The sequence below is a fragment of the Aspergillus melleus genome (assembly GCF_016097325.1).
Source record: "Aspergillus melleus strain CBS 546.65 chromosome Unknown contig3, whole genome shotgun sequence".
Lineage (NCBI taxonomy): Eukaryota > Fungi > Ascomycota > Eurotiomycetes > Eurotiales > Aspergillaceae > Aspergillus > Aspergillus melleus.
Window position 1 is genome coordinate 5,349,302 of NW_025763372.1, and position 23,606 is coordinate 5,372,907.

General features: G+C 43.7%; 5 protein-coding genes across 5 annotated transcripts; 3 read left to right on the forward strand and 2 right to left on the reverse strand.

The window, feature by feature from the left end:
- Positions 1-6,708: 6,708 nt before the first annotated feature.
- On the forward strand, positions 6,709-7,323 carry LDX57_006851 (beta-ketoacyl [acyl carrier protein] synthase domain-containing protein; the record flags this gene model as incomplete). The annotated part of the gene is made up of 1 exon (XM_046088570.1): positions 6,709-7,323. The coding sequence occupies one exon, from the start codon at positions 6,709-6,711 to the stop codon at positions 7,321-7,323; it is 615 nt and encodes a 204-aa protein (XP_045944540.1).
- Positions 7,324-7,974: 651 nt separating this feature from the next.
- Positions 7,975-11,601, forward strand: LDX57_006852 (uncharacterized protein; the record flags this gene model as incomplete). Its single annotated transcript, XM_046088571.1, has 6 exons — positions 7,975-8,496; positions 8,549-8,881; positions 8,965-9,026; positions 9,083-9,171; positions 9,225-11,005; positions 11,068-11,601. 6 exons carry the CDS (start codon positions 7,975-7,977, stop codon positions 11,599-11,601), a joined length of 3,321 nt encoding a protein of 1,106 aa, XP_045944541.1.
- A 669-nt stretch (positions 11,602-12,270) lies between these two features.
- On the reverse strand, positions 12,271-17,586 carry LDX57_006853 (uncharacterized protein; the record flags this gene model as incomplete). Its single annotated transcript, XM_046088572.1, has 1 exon — positions 12,271-17,586. One exon carries the CDS (start codon positions 17,584-17,586, stop codon positions 12,271-12,273), a length of 5,316 nt encoding a protein of 1,771 aa, XP_045944542.1.
- A 3,965-nt stretch (positions 17,587-21,551) lies between these two features.
- Positions 21,552-22,738, forward strand: LDX57_006854 (ABC transporter substrate-binding protein; the record flags this gene model as incomplete). The annotated part of the gene is made up of 3 exons (XM_046088573.1): positions 21,552-21,723; positions 21,772-22,053; positions 22,116-22,738. 3 exons carry the CDS (start codon positions 21,552-21,554, stop codon positions 22,736-22,738), a joined length of 1,077 nt encoding a protein of 358 aa, XP_045944543.1.
- Positions 22,739-23,017: 279 nt separating this feature from the next.
- On the reverse strand, positions 23,018-23,407 carry LDX57_006855 (uncharacterized protein; the record flags this gene model as incomplete). Its single annotated transcript, XM_046088574.1, has 1 exon — positions 23,018-23,407. The coding sequence occupies one exon, from the start codon at positions 23,405-23,407 to the stop codon at positions 23,018-23,020; it is 390 nt and encodes a 129-aa protein (XP_045944544.1).
- Positions 23,408-23,606: the final 199 nt, after the last annotated feature.

The following is a 23,606-nucleotide window of genomic DNA, read 5'->3' on the forward strand; positions in this document are numbered from 1 at the left end:
TTGTAATAAACTGCTGCTCTGAGATTGAAAAAATTGATATTTCTTATCATTTGTGCGTGAAAATATTTGAATGTGTTAAGCATTTTTTCCGCTTCTGCTACGACTAATACTCTTTTTCTTGATTTTTCAATCAAAATAGAATTATAACTGTAATTCACATAGAACAATGTAACTTCTATTGTCAAATGTATTGCGTTATTGTATGCGAACAATGTTACAAATAACAATCTTATCTAATTATTTTGTTGATAATTCACATAATGTTGTAAATATTGTTTTATCATTTGGTTCATTTATTTCGTTTAACCATTTTCTTATGAGTGATATATCGTGATCAATGAATAATTAATTTTCATGAAATCTATAATTGATTGTCAAAACTTCAATGTGAAGAATTTATTTTTATTTGAAATGATTTATTGTGACATTTCGTGTTGCATAATAATATATGCGATTAACAAATAAGTTATGTCATTAATAATTGTTGTAATTTTACTGGACACAAAATATGCGTACTTTGCCAATTTGTTTGTGATAACAATAATTATGTCTCATTTTTGCAACTCGGATAAAGATTTCACAAAATTTATTATGATTTATTTTTATAATCTCAAAAATGTGTCTGTTGATTGCATTTTTTCATAGAATTGATGTTTTGCTGATTTGTTTTTAATGTAAGTTTTACATTTCTTGATATATTTTTATATTTTTTATTTAACATTGAAAAAATAATAATTTTTCAAAATCTGCTTTGCAGTCTTTTTTGTTTCAAAATAATTATATAATGAATTGTTATGATATGTTATAATAATCTCGTTCTTTATACATTTAGATATGTAAATGAGTCTGTGCATATATATCATTCTATTTTCATTTGTGGTTATTTTATTTTTGTTTTCCGAATTAGTCAGAATTTCTTGAATCAATATATCATTTTTGATTGTTTCGATGATTTTGCTGATCAAATTATCGTTGATATTAATTGTTGTCAAAATTGAATGTTATTTATTATACAACAATGAATCATTCTTGTTTTTTTGAAAATTATTGATTTCACAATCCGATTAGAGTGGGCAAAGGGGAGGGTAGGTCAGGTTACAGGCCTCATCCACAACCTGACTGCCGGTTAACGGTTAGATTAGAGGGTTCATCTTTACCTGTCCAAGGTATAAAAAAAAATGCGACGGTTAACCGGATTAATCGTTTTGGGCGTCAAGCAACATGCATCTTATCTATTTGGGTTTAGCTCGGTTAAAGGTAGACGACGGTTAACCGCGGTTAATTTGATCATTTTAACCGATCTTTTAAAAATCTATATCAGCAACTTTTTTTAATTTCGAAAAAAATATAATAAATAAAAAACTGTCTCTTATTTTAGCCTGTTTGAAGAAAAGACATTATCTATAATGTAGCTAATATAAATGTGGTTTTTCTTAAATGATTGTTGTTATCTCGAGATACAGAGCAGAAATATATAACAAGTATACATTTTGTTTTGCGTTATCAGTACTAAATTCGGATTTTTAGTATTATTTTTGTTGTAGATATTAAATTAATAGCGTATAACAATAATATTATGGTTTATATCCATTCTTTATACTAAAATACCTTATTCATCATATATTATTTTTGATTTCTAATGTTTTTAATCTTCTGGACTGGCATCTGTGTGATTATTAGATACTCGAGTCAAAGATGCTATTCCAATGTGTATATGATATATCATTTTGAATCATGTTTCGCGATGCGTTCTTCTTATTTGTTTATTCAGCATCATATTTCTTAAAAATCTTTCATTTTCATCTTTCAGTATTTATACCATTCTTAATGAATTACTTTTTATTATAACAAATTTATTATATTTAGTTGATCTGGATTCTCAGAATATTATTATGTCATTTTCTTCTATTTTATAGATTTTTACGAATGACAAGGCTTTGACAGAGGTTGATAATTTTTCACTTTTTCTTTCGTTTCTTGATCTTATTTTCATACGTTTTTCCAAAGATCAAAAGGTCATTCAATATTCAAAAGATTCAGAAAGATTATCTTTTTCAAAAAATAATGGAATGTTATTTTTTTTGTCGAAACACGAAGAGAGATTAAAAAGCCATTAATTCAGTTTGGTCGGGAGAGATTATCGACTGTATGAAATGAATTTTACAAAGTTGTGGAATTCTCTGATGAAATTTTTTGTGTTTTATATGTTTTTTATTTTTATTTATTTCAACATTCATTAGTTGAGAATTTCGGGACTAGTTCAATGTTCTATCATGTTCGAAAAGGTTGTAAGAAGAAGTCTTCTTTTATTACATCTAAATGAATTATCATTCAAATGCTAAGTGAAACATCGGTAAAGTATTTTTTTTTATAATGAATTATATTAATAATATTTCTTTATTAAAACTTTATAATCATCTTCTTCGATCAAGATTTTTGTGATTAAGTCCTTCGTTTTATTATTGTCTGTTGTCTGTTCTTTCGAATCGTCGAATATATTCAGTTTAAACGAATAATCAATCTTTTTACTGTTTCATTATTTTATAAATCAAAAATTCCAAATCGAAAGCAGATTAAAAAAAGATTAATTAAGTTATCAGATGAAATACATACACAGTTTCTTTTGCGATTTTCATAGTCGGATAAGATGTCAATTGTAATTGATTGTTGAATAAGTCTGAATCAAAAGACATTTTTTGCTTTAATAGGATATTTTCTAACGAAAAATATAGATTATCATGAGATTATTCTAAGTTTCCGATCAGTATTTGATCTTTATACAAATGAAATCCTTGCTAATATTATACTTTCTGTTCTTCATAAACATAATCTATGTCATCGTTTATTAGGTGTGACGACGGACAATGTGAATAATAATGATATCCTTTTTTCTTTCTTACAAAGCAATTTCACACGCAATTGAATGAAAATATCCAATTTTAAGATACTATTATCAACTCCGAACTTTCTAAAATCATTCGGAATCAATATCACATTCTTTATCTTGCTCATGTTATTCAACTTGCTGTTATCTCCTTTATAAGCAAGTTATGGATTGCAATTGAGAATGATGCTGTTTCATATGTATAAGATTATGATGATGAAGCATTGAAATTATCTAATGATATCTTACGAATCATTGAAAAGGTATTTAATCTTCTTGGTAAATTTTTTAATATTAATATAAATCTTATAAATTTCTTTAATTTCTTTAGATTCGAAAAATCACTAAATTCGTGAATGTCAGTTTTCAATGTCAAGAAAGATTCCAACTTATATAACGCCTTGAATCTGATTCCGTATATTATTTTTTTCTTGATTGTAAGACCCGATGGAATTCCGTTTATTTTATAATTTAAAGAACATTAAAGTTTTGTCAATCAATTGAAAGCTTCATTCAACACTGAAATAATCAAAATATTGATCATTTTCGTTTTACATCAGTTGAATGAAAGCAGTTGAAATATTTTCTGGAGTTTCTTTATTCTTTTTACATCTTTATTTTTTGTCTTTCAAAGAATACTGGCCCGACTATTCATAGAATTTATAATATTTATGACGATCTATTTGATTATCTGAATCTTGCAATCAACTGTCTTCGAAACAAACAAATTTTTTGAAAACAACAAATTCTTGAAGATTTGAAAGAAATTCATAAAAAGTTTCGAAAATATTATCGGCAAACATATCAAGCAACAAATTATATTTACGTTATTGCAATTATTCTGGATCTCACATTCAAACTTGAGAAATTCAAAATTGTTATTTGACTAGATAACGATGTTGATTGATATCAAAAATATCGGACAATTTTAGAAAAAATTTTTCATTACTACCGCGACAAAAATCTTAATGTGAACACATCATCAATTGTTTCAAATCTATTGTTTAATCTAAACAAGACTTTTTTTCATCTTTCAAAACAACAAAGGCTTGCATTCTTTGCAGAAATCTTTGAAAAGCTTAAAATCTATCTTGATGTTGAAAATAAATAGTTTTATTGATAAATCTATGTCTTTATTCTGCTTATTAATAATAAGATATTACAAGTCAAACTAATATTATCATTTACTGACAATCTCGTCAAAATCAATTTCTGATTTTTTATTATATGACAAGAAACTTTCTAACAATCACAACAAATGATGTTAATGTTGAATGTCTTTTCAATAGCTTCCGGGATATTTGTCACTATTGTCGGAATCAACTACATTTCAATATAATTAAAATTATTATACTGCAGATGTGTATCAATCGTTTTACTATTAACAAAGAATATCATGATATTTTTGATGAAATTGATTCAAATTCTATTGTTTTTGTTTTTTAAAAAAATTTAATAACATGAATAATATTCTTTTCTACATCAGTGATGACGAGAATATAGATAATCTAAATGAGAATCCAAAAAATGAAACATTGCTAGAATCTGTTGAAACCCGATGCACAATTAAAATAATACGATCATTTTGACATTATGCACGACGCTCTGAACAGTATAAAAAATAGATATTCAAAAATAAATATTGCTTTTTTTTTGTTTTTCAATGTTCGTATCAAAGTAAAAAATTCAAATAACATCATTCTCGAAGCATCTCGGAAAATGGAATCATATTATTGATCATGAAATCATTAATACTGTAAAATAAAAATATATTATTTATTGTAAAATACAGAGAGTAATCAGAATGTATTAATTATTGATTAATCTGCGGTACTTAATCTAATTGCTTTAATCTGATCTACTTCACTGACGGTTAATGGGAAGTAAAATATACCCTGTCTTTTAACCTACCCGTATCACGGCGGTTATGAGCACCGTCATACCGTAACCTACCCGAGCGGTTATGGTCAGGTTATGGTTAAGGTACAGCGGTCAGGTTAACCCACTCTATTCATTTTTTTTTTCAGCAATTTCATTATCACAATCATCATTATTTTTTTTATTATTAATCATGTCTCTGTACGTGTCAAATTTAAAAATATAATAATTAAATTTTATTTTTGAATCTTTTCCAATTTTTGTACAAAAAAAACAAAATTAAATAAAATATTAATATTATTATAATTTCATATAATTTTGCTGATCATAATCATTTTGTTATTTTTAATTATTTTATTTTTTTTGTATTAAATATTCACAAATATTTTATTTAGATATATAAAAAATTTTAATCAAATCGTTATTTAATACTTTTTATAAAAATATCAAAATTTTTGAATCTATATATGTATAATTGTATACAAAAGAAGATGTTTGTTTTTTTGATTTATAATGTGAAATTTTTATAAAATAAAATTTAAATTTTACAGATTGTATCGCATTGTCTTTTATATATAAATGTTCTATTTATTTAATTTTAAAAAATCTGATTATTTAAATTATACATTAGATATTTTGTCGATTATAAAAATTAATTTTTTAAATATTGTTATTTATTAGATACATTCGATAAAATATATGTCAATTGTAAATAATTTGATATAAATAATAATTGTTTTGTTTGAAATGATATATAAATAATTATACAAAAAAATAAAAAATTTGCAATTGTATGTCAGATTTTGATTAAGAAAATTTATAATGATTTAATGTTTTTAATTGAAAATGAATCAATTATCATTGAAGATGAATCGTTTGTTATTAAGAATGAAATTAAAGAAATATAAAAAAATTTAATTAAAAATAATATTAAGATTGAAGATTCATCGTTCGAAAAAAAAGAAAAAAAAATAAAATTATTTTTGTTCAAATGTCAACTCATTTGAATCGAAATAATTTAATTGTATTGAATTAAATATATACAATTTCAATTATTTTTTTGTGATAAACATTTCAATTGTATGAAATATTTATATATAATATCTAAACAAGAATTTGTATCTTTATATAATGTTTAAAATCAATAACCGAAAAATGAAATCAAACAAATTACATATTAATATATGTATAATTTTATAATAGAACAAATTAATGACTTCTTATTTTGTCGGCAGATCCACTATAGGGTGTTGTTAACTTTAGTAACAAATCGCGTTTTTTCAACATGGCCGCTGCTATCCGCCGTAGTAACTCTGCTGACATCATCGGAACACAGGACCGGCGAGACTTTTGCCATTCCGCTTCCTCCTCCGCTCCTCTTCTCAACTCCACCACACGCGCTTTGATCGACCTTCATTCGACGCGAAGCGGATGTCCCCTACTCCACTGCCGGAAACGCAGTTGTAATGATGCCGATTGGTTGTATATTCAAGTCCACACCGCAGAGCATTGCGCTTGTATCTAGCGATCGGACCAACGCACGTCTTTCCGACCAGTGGCTCAACGCGCCTCCTGCACAATTAGCTGAGTTTGCCACGATCATTGGCCCCACGACTTGTTTCCATAGACGGGTCTTATCGGGAGCTTATCATGCAATGGACACGGACCGGACTGGGAGATTTCAGTATTCTCTGCAGGTAATCGAACGGATTGGTGGAATCTGACCCGATGAAGCAGTGATCGTCCGTCGGTCAATGAAGCTTGTGTCTGGACTCACGGGTTCGCGTTCACCAAGGCGCAATGGTGAGAAGGCGCTTATCAACGGGAGTCATGTGTCGCTAGACAGAAACTCATTTAGAAAAGGGCCTTGCCGTCTGTTCGCAGAATCCCTTTGCCCAGGAAGAATTTCAACAATCTTTTTCAAAAAGCCTTCTATGAATCACACCATGCCCGAGTTACTGCATGACTCCCTCCCAGCTCTGGCCGTGGTAGGCCTGTCGCTGAAATTCCCGGAAGATGCTGTGTCCCCCGATGCATTCTGGAATATGATCATCGAGGGGAGATGCGCATCGAAGGAGGTTCCAGCAGACCGTTTCAATATCGATGCCCATTACCACCCCGACCCAAACCGCCTTGCCTCGGTGTCTAATCGCGGAGGCCACTTCCTCACCGAAGACTCCAGCCTCTTTGATGCCCCCTTCTTCTCCATCACGGCTGCGGAGGCTGCCGCGATGGATCCGCAGCAACGGCTGACCCTGGAAACTTCTTACCGCGCTGTAGAAAGCGCGGGGTTGACCATGGAACAGCTGTCCCGCTCGAAGACCTGCGTCTTCACCGGCGCATCTGCGTATGATTACCAGACGATGATGACTAGGGATACGTTGGACGGCCCTAAATTTGGTGCCACCGGAACATGCGCTAACATGCTTTCGAATCGCGTGAGCTGGTTCTTTAACCTTCTTGGTCCCAGTGGCACCATCGACACGGCCTGCTCAAGCAGCTTGGTGGCCATTGACCTTGCATGCAAAAGTGCGCATTCCTTCGAACAAAAATTGTATTGAAACTGGCTTTTTCATGCGTCCTGTTCAGGATCCCACTTCCAAAAGCCCGAGTTGGTTCAACTTCCGGCTTTGCAGTTATGACGAGGGCAATTGGATTGAATGCTGTGCTGGATTAATTCAAATTGTGTATAGCAGGACTGATTCCTCGCCTTCTCAGGAGGACGAAAGAATATCCGAAGAGCTGCTCGCTGGCCAAGTGAAAGCTTACTCCGATGCGCAACGCAAAGCCACACTAACAATGGACAGTACTGCTTTATATGACCTTACGTCACGGTGTGGACTCGGCTATGGCGAGGCTTTTCAGTTGATCAGCAACCTGTCGTTTCACCGCGACGATGATTACCAGGTCGTGAGCCAGGTACGGCGTGGCGAGAAGGGCAATGAAACTATACATCCAACAACTCTTGACAGCGTGATCCAGACAGCGCTCTTGACGCTGTCGAAGTCTGGAACTGAGATGTTCCCGACAGTCGTTCCTAAAAGCCTAGAAAAAATGTGGATCTCTCATGAAAGACTGGTTCAGAGTTCACGATCGGAGCTTCTTCGAACACATTCCACTCGCTTCGATGACCCTGATTACGGATTCTCGGTGATATTCGTGCCTTTGATAACACGCTCCAGGATATTCTGGTCGACGTCACTGGTCTTCAAATGAATGTGATTAGTGATACGAATGCCACAGGCACTGGGGAAGATAGCTTGCAAGCCCAAAGATGCCACCAGCTAGAATGGAAGCCGGACCCCCAGCTGCTCACCAACGCGCAGGTGCTCAAACTCTGCACTGATTCGAAACCGGACAACTTCGAATTAGGTGACCTTTTCGCAGAGCTCGCATTCGTCATTTTCGCGCGAATCCTGAGGACATTATCGGACCTGCGCAAGCAAGAATACAACCCCCCACAGCCACATTTGGCAAAATACGTTGACTGGATGATTGAGCAAGAGAGACGGATGAATGATCCTGAAGTTGCTTTCGCGCATGAACCGTGGATCAGTCGGCTTAACGACCCCCTCTTCATTGAGCAGGTCGAAGAGCGCATATCCAAGGCTAATGCCCGAGGATATGTCGTGGCTAATGTCTCACGAAATCTCCCACAACTTCTCAATGGAGAGATAGACCCCTTGGCTTTCTTGTTTGGAGGAACCCAGCTAAAGGTCTTTTATTTTGAATCTGTAGGTATTGGCCTTCCGATCATTTGGGATTCACTGACATCGGTATCTCTAGCTCTACGATACTGTCGGTGTCCACCGACTTGGTACATACCTGGATGTCCTTTCTAATCACAATAATGAATTGCGGGTCATTGAGGTCGGCGCTGGCACTGGTTCCATAACGGACATCCTCATGCGATCCCTTGGTCGCACGGATGATGAGTCTAGTGAGCGACGGTATGCCCGATGGGACTTCACCGACATTTCCCGGTCCTTCTTCAGTCAAGCACAGGACCTTCTCAAGGCTGAGGGGGACCGCGTCAAGTTTAACTCGCTCGATATTGAGCACGAACCAAGCGATCAAGGATTCGAATGTGGAACGTATGATATGGTTGTCGCATCTCTGGTATGAAAGACAGACATGTTCGGGTTTTTTTTTTTTTTTTTTTTTTTTTCACACAAAGTCGTTGACAATCCCTCGTCATACAGGTACTCCACGCCACCCATGATCCGAAGACAACTTTGATAAATGCTCGGAAACTGCTGAAGCCGTATGTGCCTCTGTTTCTTTATACAACCCCTTTTGATATTAATGACCTATGCGCAGAGGCGGAAAGCTTGTCCTGAATGAGCTTGTAGCTCCAGATATTCTTCGGACGTCATTCATATTTGGCTTGCTGGAAGGCTGGTGGTTGAGTAAGTGCTTCTACCTCAGCGCATACTAATCGGCCTCTGGCTAATGCGTTCAGGCTCCGAATCATACCGCAAATTCGGCCCCTGTGTAGAAACTAGTCAATGGAACGATCTACTCCAGCAGACTGGCTTCTCAGGGGTAGACCTATCCCTGCAGGATTACGAAGACCCGCGGTGCTGGGAGTGCAGCATATTAGTCGCAACCGCTGTCGAGGAAAGCCAGGCTGCGACTTTGGACTCAGACATCGAGATTTATTACAGCAAACACTCGTCAAGACAGGCTGAGACAGCTGAGGTTCTTGCATCGCATTGCCAGCCGCTCACCAAGTCATCAGTCAACTGTTTAACTATTGAAGACGTCCCAGAGGCAGGCTCGAGCGCCCCTTCCTTGCGCATATTCTTGCTTGATATGGAAAGACCAACGCTGCATGAAATGGAACCTGATCAGTTCTTTACATTGCAGCACCTATTTTGCTCGACTACTGACGTGCTGTGGATAAACTCCGGCGGAGGTCTGTCAAACTCGCATCCTCACTATAGGGTGGCAGACGGGCTATTCAGGGCAGTTTCTGCGGAGGACGACCGCAAGAAATGCTATGTGCTCTCACTGGATCCCCGAAACGGTGGGCCACAGCAACAGGACATGGTTGACCATACAACAAAGGTGATTCAATCGCTGCTCGAGGCGGCGGCGAAAAATGCGATTGTTGATACCGAGTATGTCGAGCATGATGGCCTGCTGCATATTCCCCGATTGGTGGCTCCACTTTCAGTGAATGAAGAAATGTCTTCTCGAACGGCCTTAAAGCACAACAAGTTACAGAGCTTTGAATGCGGCATTCCCCTTCAACTTGACAGTGCGAACTCGAACCTTCTTCGCGGGTTCAAGTTCATTGAAGACGAACTTGCCGGTCAGCCTTTGGCGCCCAATGAAATGGAAATCCAAGTCAAGTGTTCTGGTGTCAACTTCCGCGACGTGCTCATTGCCGTGGGTCAGCTGAACTCACCACACACTGGATTTGAATGCTCGGGTATCGTTACTCGGACCGGGGAAGCGTGCAAACGTTTCCAAGTTGGAGATCCCGTCGCTCTGCTCAATAAGGGTTGCTTTTCAAATTTCATCCGCGTTCGTGATACTGGGGCAGTGGTGAAGACCGGGCGCAATGTCTCCTTCAGCGATGCGGCTGCTGTTCCAGTTAACTTTGCGACTGCCTTCATTGCGATCCACGAAGTGGCTCGTATGCGGGCCAACGAGACAATATTGATTCATGCCGTCGCCGGTGGTACTGGGCAAGCAGCAATCCAAATCGCACAAGACCTTGGAGTGGAGGTCTTCGCAACGGTAGGGTCTCAGCGGAAGAAGGAATTCCTCATGGAGGTTTACGCTATTCCAGAGTCCCATATATTCTCGAGCCGGTCGACCCTATTTGGTCCTGCTGTCAAAGACCGAACCCATGGTCGTGGCGTCGATGTTATCTTCAACTCCTTGGCTGGTGAAAGCCTGAGGACGTCTTGGGAGTGTATCGCTCCGTACGGACGCTTCCTGGAGATTGGAATCAAAGACATCCTAGCGAATGATCGTCTACCCATGGCCAAATTCCTCCACAACGTCTCTTTCAGTGCTATTAATCTGGCATCAATGATGACTGACCGACCGGATGTTTGTGCCACGGCACTGGATTCTGTGTTCAAGATGATTGCGGAAGGCAGGCTCCAACCCGCACGAGATGTACAGCTCTACGGTATTGGTGATATGGAGTCGGCCTTCCGTACGATGCAGAGTGGTAAACATATTGGCAAGATAGTTATTGAAATGCGGAAGGATGACCAAGTCACGGTAAGACTGGCCCCGTCGAAACTCACCTCTATCTATTGAAATCTATACTGACAATTTCACAGACTGTATTGCAGACTCATCCTAGTACTTCCTTGGATGCCAATGGTACGTACATCATTTCAGGTGGGCTTGGAGGTCTCGGTCGTACGATTGCCACCTGGCTGGTTGATCGGGGTGCCCGCAATTTGCTACTTCTCTCGCGCTCCGGTGCTCGCAGTGCCAAGGCCGCGGAATTGTTGCAAGAACTTTCCGCCAAGGGTGCAAGTGTTATGATCCCCCGATGCGACGTCGCGGACGCGGACTCTCTGGCGAGGGCCTTGTCCGAGTGCCAAGAACGCATGCCTCCGTTTAAAGGATGCATTCAATGCGCGATGGTATTGCGGGATTCCAGTTTCGAATCGATGACCCATCAGGCTTGGCAGGAAGTAATTTCTCCCAAGGTCCAGGGCACCTGGAATCTTCATCAACAGCTTCCCTCCGGCATGGACTTCTTCATCATGTTGTCGTCGATTTCCGGTGTTCTAGGATCAAGGGGCCAAGCCAACTATGCAGCAAGCAACACTGGAAAACTCACAGAATGGACAAGATTACCTTAGTCCCTCGTATAGGCCCTGTTCACTTGGCATCTTTAGCCCCGATGTCTTATCTGCAAGCTCTGCGCAGCCCTACCGGGTAGTCGTCATCCAGCCAACAATTTACCGCGCTTTCCACACTAAAAGCTAATTATGAGGCGAGGGTCGCGGAGGTGTTGAGTGGTAAACATACATAGCCGAGCGAAAGGACAATGTTACTGTGCCTGATAAGCCTACCCATCTTTATACCTCACAGTCGATACGTAATCTATACCTAAACATGTATTAGCTTTGACATACGCCATGTGAACTCGACACTCCATACTTCGGAATAGAATGCCCATTACCTAGCGGTATTCCCTGTATCCTGAATTCATTACTGCGTTCTCTCACTACTATGCAGATTATAAAATAATGAAAATACAGATTGGTGTCCGTCCCGTAAGGGAAAGCTGGAATGGAGGACCAGAACATGAATGTGCATCACGCTAAATTGCCCTGCTTTTGAGACACCACATTTGATGGGTGGAAGAAAAGAAAGATTCGTTGACTGATGTGTACTAGGTACAAAGATCAGATTCAGCAACGAACGTTCACATGTCCCATCCACCCAGCCTCGGTACCATGTCTAATGGAATAGGCGAAATCGTTATCTGGTACTGGACAGAACTTTATACAAACATAATGCCGCCCCTAGTGAATCATAGACTCGGCCGTCTGTAATCCGGCATCAACGAGGTTACTGACCGCCATAACACCGATAGGAATCTGTCGAGTTGAGGGATCCATGTCATTGACAGCCACAGCATATGACACACGGGAGATGTACGAGGTCAGACTCGACACCTCACCCACAATCGCAGCAGATCGTTCAGCTCCCTCCGGCTTCCCATTCAACTCGTAGAAGTGCCATCCGGTAACAAATAACGCAGGAATAATCAGGATAGAGTTCACAATTGCGCCCGTTGCACGGCCATCGTCGACTGCGAGTCCAGAGAACTTGCTGCTGGATGCTGCGAGCTTGCTCTGAACGGGGCCGCTGAAAACAATCTTGCTGGTGACAGTAGCCGCGGTCGTTACGTCGGAGATGACTTTGACGGCGGTGTTTTCAATCGGGGCTTTCGGGACCAGGGCATTGCCGCCACCTTCGAACGCAGCGACGATAACTCCCAGGACAGCAGAAGGAATCGAGAACGGGTTCTCGCCTGCTATGATCTCTGCTTCTAGAGAGCCCACGATGTCGCCGACAAAAAGCATAAATCCAGCGGTGGCGTGGGAGGCAATGAAGAGTGCGCTCTGCACGGCCTGTGGGAGGGTGATCAATGCCGAAGTTGCAGTGCGTCCTACTATACTGTTGACCTTCTTGACAGACTTTGGCTGAAACAAAGCCGTCAGATCATCCCAGCTTGACGCAGAAATAATGGCGCCAACCTCACTGGTATCGGGAAAGGGGGCTTCATTATTTGCGATCTTGTAAACCACAGTGTATCCAACGGCGGCGATCCAGGTGAATAGATCAAGGAAACTGATGTCAGGAACACCAATTGCATTCAGGATGTCCGAGATGATTGGGATATGCATCTTTGTATCCAAGAGGCCGGTAGCTGATTCTGCAACACTTTGGAGGACATCCAGTAAGGCATCAACCACCACCTGGGCACTGGACAACACGCCGTCGGCTAATATCACGGCAAGCTTCTTGAGGACGTCACCCACGTTTAGGCTGCTGAACTGACTAGCAAGGTCTCGAAGTTGGCTGTATACTTGTCCGAGGACGGCACCTTCGTTGGATAGCCCAGTCAAGAGTCGATCAACGAGGCTCTGAACAGTATCCTGCGACGGGAGATCACCCAGGATACTAACGTGATGAACTTGATTCTGGAAGTGGTCCGCCAGCAAACGCGAGCCCGAGGTCTGACCCTTGGCTGGGTTAGAGGTATTACCCGATGCTGGCTGGCTGGCAGCAGAGCCGATTGGGGTCCAGTCGGTTTTTGCCCACTTTCCCAACGTCTGCTCGGCCTCTGCAACGTGGGCATCGAAGGCGGCTTTAGCCCGGGGGATTTGATCCACCTGATTCTGCACGTACAGTTTGACCACGTTATGGAGCACATTCTTGGTCCTCTTGATGTCGTTCCAGCTGAAGAGAAACTCAATAAAGTGAATCAGATCCTCAATGGCGGTTTTTATCGCATTAAAGACCCACTCGACGGCCCCCACAATGGCGTCCACGGTGTCTAAGACTGCACGGTATACCTTACCGGCGATGGTGGCGATAAAGTGCCAGGTATCGCTGACAGCGTCACGCACGATGTCTATCACAGCTTCTACTCCTGATTTGAGCCAGTGAAAGAGGTCACCGGCTGCGATGGCGATATCGTCTAGAATACCGGTCACGTTGCGAGAGACGAGAAATCTTGTCGAGGGAACGACCCGTTGTGCCGGGACTGTCGATGAGACGGGCCGCAGAACCGAGCGTCTTTGTCTGTTCATATGTTTGAAAACCAATACGCTCTTTGACGGGGCCTTGTTATACAGGGTCTGGAGATTGGTCATGTGGGAAGCGATTGTTTTGACATCGTCATCGTCAGTCGAGGGGGCCACGAGAGGCGTAGACGAGGTGTCTTCAAGAACACCCCCGGCAATGGTATTAGTCGGGAAGCTTGCAGCGCGAAGCGAGTCCGCGGAATCCAGGCTAGTGAGCTTCTGGAACGATTTATCCATCGGATTGACCACAGTGCCCACGCTTCCACCATCAAGTGTGGCGGTGATGGTTACCGCGTTGAGGTCCTGGGTTGCCTGAATCACAGACAATGACCCACCGGCGTCCGTGGTCACTTTGACGGGGTCGGGTCCCAGCACATAGTAGAGTCCATTCATATAGACGGGAGTGCGAACCTCGGCGGCAATGCTCAGGGTGGTTTTGCCAGGTGGTGCATCTTTCTCTGTGTCCGTTACCTGTATATTCGTGGTGTAAGAGGTGAAGGACAGCGGTTCCGCTGTTACAGGGGCTGCCAGCTTGATATCTTGTGCTTGCCACACTTTGGCATCGGTGATCGTAGCCTGAGTTAGTACGAAGAGCCGTCCACTGCCTGACGCGAATATGGTGTTCCCCCCATCTATCCGATTGACGTAAGCAGATATCCGCTCGATGCTTGTCAAAATGGGGACTGGTGTACTCCACGACCCAGGCTTTGTCAACTCCGTGTTGAGACAAGAGACATAGTAGACTTCGTTGCTACTATTCTTGCCCCAAATGGTAGTCACCCCATCACTCATCATGGAGAGCAGAGTGTCGGTTCCAGAAAGAAAATCGTTGGTGATGAGGGGGATCGCCGTTGCCCCATCAGTTTGTGCGTTGGCAGCGAAATAGTAAAGCGATGAGCCGCTAATGGCGTAGAGATCTGTTGTTGCAAGTAAACTGGACGACTTATCCCCATTGCGTGCAGTCGTGATCGCCGAGGGAACCTGTGAGCCAGGGAGAGAAAGTCGGCGTGGAGCAACAGGTCCTGGCCCAAAGTCATTGAATAAAGGCATATACACAAGCTGAGGAGCGTCATGAGCGGTCCCCAGTGTGTACACACCGTCGGACCAGGCATTGCTGACCCGGCCAACGCAGCTCTGGTAATTGCCATCTTCGATATCCACTGGCACGTCATGTTTCACCCAAAAGCACCCGGTTTCTTTGGATGGGTCGATGTAATAGCGCACAATGTTCTTCACTGCAGAATCATTGAGACGGTCCAAGTCAACGATCAAGTATTGAGACGAGGACAGCTCAGCAAACAGAATGCCAGTGATGGTGATAGTGTCAGGCCACTCGGTCACGGCATCGAAGGGAACGTGGGTCCAGCGTGGACTGTCAACCCAGGAGGTATCTCCGCTGGGGTTTAACAACGACATGAATAGATTATCCGTTCCACCAGAAGAGACAGCCATTGCTAGACTAATAGTGCCATCGATTGCACTTTGGCCAACATCAAATGTTCGGACCACAGCATCAGCTTTCCCCGGGAAGTAAGCTTCAATGACTGCGGTGGATAGATCATGAAGCTGCCATCCGGTGCTTGTCAAGCCGCTCTGCTCCTGAATGACGTGGAATACCCCGGATGAGTCAATTGCAAATACGAGTGCATGGCCATCCTGTGTCTGTAGCGCTTCAAATTTGTTTGTCGGCGACACAATTTCACCCTGAACGTAGTTCAACATCATATCGGATGAAGATGCCAATCCTAGAGTGGGTTCAGAGGGCTCCAGCGCTTTCCTAACTCCCCTTCGGGATTTCAAACTGCTGGCAGGGTCAACGTAGACAATGTCGCACCCTAGGTCTTGATATGCCGAGAAACAGGGGGATTTGTAAGTAAACACCTTACCCCCTGGGAAGACGAAGTTTTGAATTCCATCAAGAGTAGTTGGTTTCATCTCAGAGGCTGCAAACGAGGTAACCTTTTCCTTGATCTTATCGGAGACCCCATTGATACCAGAGAAGAGATTGTTCCAGAAATTCAAGTCGGTGTCAGTTGAATTGTCCTCTGGTGTTGACTTGGTCCGGGCAATCTTGAGACGACCATAGTCGTCTACTGAAATGGTATATTCATCGGTGATTGTTTTGTCGAAGACGTTGGCATCTCCCCACTCCCAGTCAACTCGAGCATGGAGAGATACGAGAAGGTGCTGCTTCACAGTGATGGTTTGCTCCTCGAAGTACACCTCGCAGGTGTAGCTCGATGTCACATCGAGGACACAATACGTTGCGCCTGACTGACTGTCGTCACTTTTAGCACAAGAGTACTGAATCAGGGCCACTTTGGAGCCGCTGTCGGTGACCTGGGCAGTATCGGGGGTCTGGTCTCCATATATGTCCACATCGAAGCTCCCTGTGGCCCAGTACCAATCGGCATGAACTTCAGGTTCTATGCGCAGACAGCAGCTTTGAGCGGCGGGCCTTAATTGGTCAAATATATTCTGAGCAATGATGTTCCGGTTGATCGCAACCACACCGCTCTTGTCGTTGATGTTCTCGGGTAGCACCCAGTTCCAGTTGAAGCTTGAGACGCCGGGAAGCGGTTTGTTGTCAATGGCACAGAGATGGTCAAGTGTGGTGGCAGACTTCTGCAAATCACTCGGACTAGGGATCACAACGCCATTCTTGTCCTTGAGAGGGCTGACCTGTCTTTCAAAGCTGGTCATCTGCAGCTGTGAAGTATCAGGGGTTCCCGTGACGGCAGTAACTGAGACCAGAGGCAGTCCGAAGCTTTTTGCAATGTCACTGTAGGTGGATACAAACGACCGCTGTAGTATGCCCTCTGCCTGAGAGCCTGCCGGGATGCCCTCAAACCGAGGCACTGTCTGCAAGACAGCATTGTCCAGATCAAACACTAGCTGCTGCAAGCTAAAGGCCGTACTTGACAGATTCATAAGCTGAGCCTTCAGTTGGGCCTTCAGTTCCGGATGGTTGTTCAGGTACGGAGTGTCCAGCTCCTTGTCAAGGTCGGCCACAACAAGGTCGACGTTCACTTGCACATACCACGGATCTCCGGACGGCTGGCTCCAGACATTCCATGTTCCCGGGGTCCACCCATTGCCAGGGGTATTTTCAATCACGGTAAACTGTGAGCAGAACATGTTGAACTTAACAGTTTTGGCATCGTCTCCGAGATCAACAATAGGAGGAAGGTTCTTTGGCATAACACCGGGCGGCAACCCCATTTGGATCTGAATACCCACCATGAACCTGGCGGCCGTAAGCTTGGTGATCTTCGCGTCCGCGTAATCCGTTCCCTTAGGAATATCAAACGGATTGATGTTGTCCGTGAGCTTGAGTAACTCGTCCAAAGTTATCATATTCGTGGGGTTGGAATTCTCATCGGCCAGGAAGCAGAGGTATTGGACGGGCTGCTGGCTCTCGCTCAAGAAAAGAAGAAGATCCGAATTGATGCTCGCCTGGGTGGTGGAAACGACAAAGTCATATCCATATTTCGCGTTGGATAGGAAGGAGTCGGTGGCATCCATGGCGAATGTTTGCTTGCACGAGTATTCGAGAATGATATTTTGATTGAGTTTCTCTCTCTGTTGGGTACTCCTTTCTCAGGATTCCCGACCCTTTTATATTGCTTTGAGGTACCTTCAAGGTCGTCTTGAGCAATATCTCCCATTACGCGGTGGCGACAAATTCGCCATCCCCGACATCGTCTGTTGATCAATTCCTGATTCTGCTTTGCCTGCATACTTCATGTTTTATTCCCCGCTCTGAGGCATTTCCGTCCTGCAGGTTAGAGCTATACAGTACGCACTAGATGCAGCTATATTGGTGGGGGTACGAAGTGCTCAGAATCAAGTCATTGTGGGTGTTGTGTTAGTATGGGAGAAGGGAGCCCTTCGATACCCCGCTTCTGCGATGTGTGAACGAGCGCCGATGTGTTCAAAAGGAGAAGGTTTGGGCAGTTACTTCATATATCCAGTGGCAAGCTAGAAGTGATGCTGCATAAGTAGGCCTAAGCAGCAGTCGAAGACCCCTGTTGCTCACTATACGGAGTCGGGATCATTCGCCGCCTGTCGCTGTGCCCGGCTTGACCGATCCACTCTTCAGCTCCACGAACCCTGGCAACTCGATCAAGAGGCACTTTTGATTTATGGATTTCAAACCCACATTCTTCGATTTGGCTGACGCCAGACCTTTGCCAACTGCAGCGGACAATTTCATGTATGAGCGTCGTTGACTGTTCCTAACCCTCCCGAATCGACGCTGTGAGTACTGTGTTAAAACTTTGGCTGTAAACAGATACATGAAATTGGTTTAGCCATAAATCTTCAATGCTTTTGTTCACAGCCATACCTACAGCAACTGAGACTGAAATTGGTCTCATCTTTTGAGACTTATGACCAGTGAGGTAACCAATGTTTAGACAAGCCAATCCCAACTATATTATGTGCTCGGAAGCGGTCGCAAAATGGCGCAGCAAGAATATGCATCCATGCAAGCGAGATATGCGTCATTGCCTCCGGCACATACGTAATCTATGGCCCGAACTTCCCTAGATTCATCCTCACATCCATGTCACTCGGGTACTGGTAAGAGCTGCAAATGACGAGGATGGAATATAACCCTGGGATAAATGAGGGGTGAGCTTCGCTACTGCAGTGGAGGTTGCATCGCAAACGAGTCCATCGTGGTCTCGACTGATGATCAACGTTCAGTGGTGTGAGTGTTGAGTGTGATATGAAAAAAATCTCTGAAGTTAATCTTGCCAAGCCGGACCCACTGATCGGTCGGACTAGCCGGGCGCAGGGCGCCGGGAAGGGCCCGGAACACTAATTATCGTGTTTTATTTCCGGAAACTGAACCTTGATGTTTATTCACAGCTCGAATACAATAGGGCTGTCTTAGCCATATAACTGTCTCTGTTGAATGGAGTGGTAGCGATTATGTAAATAATAGATTGGAATTGCGAGATGCTAAGGAACTTATTTGGAGGGAAAAGGCGGGCGACAGAGGGAACTCAGCTATTTCTTTTTTCCAGGTACTTTTCCCGCGATGGTACAAAGTGTAGTCAAGGGTAGCGGTATCTGCTCCTAGCGAGATTTAGAGTCGACAGAGATCAACCGGTGACTTCCTAAACAGACAAGGACACTGAAGCACTACGGATGGCGGATTTTCGTTCACCCCATAGTTCTTGGTCTATGCACTCACAACACTCACGAGTTGTAGCCTGGGGCGCTTGACGTCTTGCAGGACACGCCGTCATCCCAAAAGTACACCTAGGATATGAATCCCCCCACAGCAATAACAGATCTTGAGGCAACCATCTCCTTATAGGCTCGGCGACCGAGCTGTCGGAAAATTCTACCTAATCACCTGGGCCTGCAAAGCGCCAAGGGAGCATGCAGCACTAGATGCAGGTTCATTAATTGGTGGCTGGCTGATCGGGCTAAAAACTCGAGTCAGTCATTACCCTGTGGGATGTCCGCCGGCGAAATAATGAGGGGCAAGGATGATGAGGGGAAGGGAAGGGCCCGGCGGGGTTTGAAGGCAAGTCGAAATTCTACGTACGTACCTCTCCATTTGATTCTATTCAAATCATGCCCTCAAACCCTCGGGGTGGATAACGCACCAGACCTTCACCACTTTCAACACCCCGGCTTGTTTGCTAGGGTGGTCAGCCACGGGTTAAAATCCTTCGACTCTTTTGCCATCCCATAGATTGGGCAATAATCGCTCAACCCATTATGACCGTGCCCCTGCCACGAGGTTTCTTTGGGATCCAGCAGTGGATATCTCAGTTTAGTTTGAGCTCGTAAGAGCTGTCGAATACTCTGTCAGTCTCAATGTTTGTCTCGAGGAAGATGGCTAAGCGGGCGGAAATAGCTGTTCGCTATACTTCAACCGTTGGAATCGACTAAATAACAAATTGCATAGTTGTACTCGCCCTTTCTAACCTCTTATTCACCCTCAGTGATAACGCCAGATGGTGCGATAGTAGCCTTTACTATTTCAATACCAAAGAAATTTTTTCTTTGGCCCATGGTTTGAATTTTGAGACGATAGGTAGTATTTGTAGAAAGTCACGTCTCTCTCCCAAATCCATTTATCTCGGATTTCTTGGCGTTCGCCTAAGGCAAAATGCCAAGAATTTCGCCGTTTGCTTCTCTCTTAAGGCATCTTTTAGGTGCGCAACACTATGGAAGACCTCGTTTCTTCCTACATTAATCTACCGATTAGATGTATTGTTGCTCAAGGCTTCCTTTTCGTTATTCGATTCATCGCCTTTGACCACTGCGGTGCGTGGTCCCTGCTGAACTTATAGAAACATATATATCTGGCCCGGCTTGTAAGCTCTATAAAACAAACGACCAACAATTGTTTCCATCGAGGAGCCTCCGGTATATTATTTTCTGGCTCTCACTCTCTATCAATATAGACTCTTCTTCCTCTCTCGCTGTTTCTTCTTTCCTCCCTTTTCAAAAAGAAACAATATACATGAAAACAAACTACAAGAAGAGGAAGAACGAAGCAAGGAAGGAACTTTCTCGAAAAGGAGGTACTATACTAGCCGCAGCGACCTATACACGAGTAGCCTGAATATTCCTCGAAGAATTAGCTTCCCCTCGTTGGTGTTTGATGATACAGAAGGGTTTAGCATGATCAAACCCGATAACATACAGGTAATTAACAAACTCAATATCAGCTTCTACCCATCGAATTTCCGGTTTTACCATAAGCCAACGTACGCCCGTACTTAGGTGCAACATCGCCCAAAATGGTCCGTCGACTATCATACCTATTTGAATCTTTAAACGCGCGATAGCGTCGATGACCCCTAGGCTATGAATCCAGAACCCAATCGGCAACTTTAGGCACCGCCGTAATTTCCCCGGAGCGGGAAGTTTGTGGGTCTGTCAAAGAACTAGCTTTTCAACCGCCATTAGTTAGTGGAAATGTGGCAAAGTGAAGAAGTTGATTCTCGTTGAATTCTCTCACCATCTGTATTTGCGCGGAAAGTAACCGTGGCTCTGGTCAATGGGGAAATGAGGCCCAATTGAAAGCACTTGGGAAGCGCATGAGAAAGTTTATGTTCAGTACAAGTCTATCTACTCGTTCCTTACGGGATAGCTTCTCGTTTATATTTCCCAAAATGCCGAATCCTTCAGGAATTAAGTTAACCTCAAGCATGTTACACGGGACTTAGCTCATCCTACAGAACCTTGAACAACTGCAGCCTGAAAAAAAGTGGATCTCTGTCTGGGATTGCACCATCATTGTCCTGATCTTCTCAATCTTAGTGGTTGAGGATTCGATGTTCGTTGGTCATCAACAGGGCTGTGGTTTCGACCACTACGCAGCTTGGTCATCTGTGCGGAATTGTTCCGTAAGGTATTGTATATCGCTTTATAAGGTACACCTTTCCACCAGTCTTCTGGATTGAACATACCCTTTCAACCACTGGATGTATCTTGAGAAAGTCGTGAATAGTCTCAGCATGAAGACAGCACTCCCTATTTGGGGCTTCCTCAGCCTGGCTGCTGCGGCATTTCCAGAGTGGAACTCGTACCCGGGACACTCTCCCGCGGTCGAGCACCGCACACTGGACGAGATCTACGCTGCGGCCAAGAAGGAAGAGGGTAGTCTCATTGTTCTTTGGGGAGGCGATGGTACGTATAATGATCCACCGGTGACAACTCATGACTGACATTTCACAGCCGTGAGCCAAGGCAAATCCACCATTGATGCCTGGAAAGCCCGATTTCCTGACATTGAGCTGAACCTCACCGTCGATGTATCCAAGTACCATGATAGTCGTGTCAACCGCCAGTTCCAGCGTACCGGGACTGATGGTGCCGATATTGCGGTCTTGCAAACTGTTCATGACTATGTCCGTTGGAAGAGAGAGGGCCGGCTGTACCCCTATAAGCCGGCGCATTGGGAAGATGTCTGGGCCGCTATCAGGGACCCTGACGGAGCATTTGTGGGAACTTTCATCTGTAGGCATCACCTCCCCCTCGGAAAGAATTAGCTTGTGCGAGGCTAATCAGGTCGACAACAGACGGCTTCGGAAGCCTTATCTACAACCCTTCATTGCTCAAAGAGGCCAATGTTCCGTCAACGTACGATGAATTCCTTCGTCCAGAATGGAAGGGTAAGCTCGTGCTAACCTACCCTAACGACGATGATGCCGTCCTGTATCTATTCTCTATTATCATCAACCAGTACGGCTGGGAGTGGTTTGAGGCCCTTCTCAAACAAGATGTGAAATGGGTCCGTGGTACCGGCGAGCCGGCAGCTGAGATCAGCCAGAGAAACTCAACTCAGTTACTGTCGTTCACCACCTCGCCCCAAGGGAACCTGGTCAGTAAGGACCCCAAGGACACATTTGTGTACTGGCCACAGACCGGTGCTATCTTTGCTTCGACCTCTCATCCGGAAAGCGCGAAGCTGTTTATGAGCTGGTTGTTGAGTGACGATTATCAAAAGAACTTCAACGGGAGCTATCTAGCGCGTAAGGACTTGTCATCTACTGCGGGAAGTATTTGGGATGATCCTTCTACGCCCCTGACTCAGTTCTCTACGTTCATGGAGAATCGGGAGGTTGTTGAGTGGTGGAAGCTTCAGTTTGAGACTTCGATTGGGACTGCTCAGGGTGTTATCTCGTTACTGCATGATAATTGAAGTTGATAGATTGTGACTGCCCCGCTCTGAATGATATAGATCGACTGGATCTTGCTAGGACAAAGATTGATTATTTCGGAAGATTCAAAGCCTGGCCATTTGAACAGTTTCCTCCGTAACCCCAGCTTAGTAGCCAGTGAACAACACACTAATCCATTCATCAAGGTCCTGGGCGCTGAAAAAAATATCGTGCTCAAGGGGTGGAATGGCAGGGTGCCCGAAAACCCTATCGAATTCCAGCGTAAGAGACGCACCCGTCATAGTGGAATGAGCAAGGCGTCAGCTGTATCTGGCAGTTGAGACGGGCCCCGGCACCCATTTGCTGATCGTGACCTCTTTTTCCGTTGGCTTGATCGAGAGAAGGACGACAAGGTCTACTTTGCCGCCCGAGTGTTCGAGCCACCACCTCGCAGCGGACTGCAGTCGTGGCAGAGACTGGGGCAGTCCAGCCTCGATGACAAGGTGCGGCCAGTCATCCTTGTTGGGTCGCTGACGCAAATTGATGAACGATGCGTCGCCCTCATTTGTTGACTTCTGCTGTCCCACATACTTGGTCGCCCCTTGCCCGGCAAAATCCATGAGGCCCAGCCCCATCGTTTGAGCTTTTCGGGCAGTCATCTGGCCCAGAAGACTGTGGGCTCTCCCCTGGACTGGCGTCTGGAGTTTCATGATGAGGGTTTGGATGTCGCCGAAGTACGTAAATCGGGCGTGATGTCTAAGCACAGTCCTCTGAGCCTGGAGTCTCTCGATTTGGCCGGGGACACCTGGGAGAATGCAACAAACTAATCATCCCCCCTTCCATGCTCTAACAGCTGGCGTCTCTCGTCCAGGGCCTTCTCAAAGTCCTTGACGCTCGTGAATGGGATCG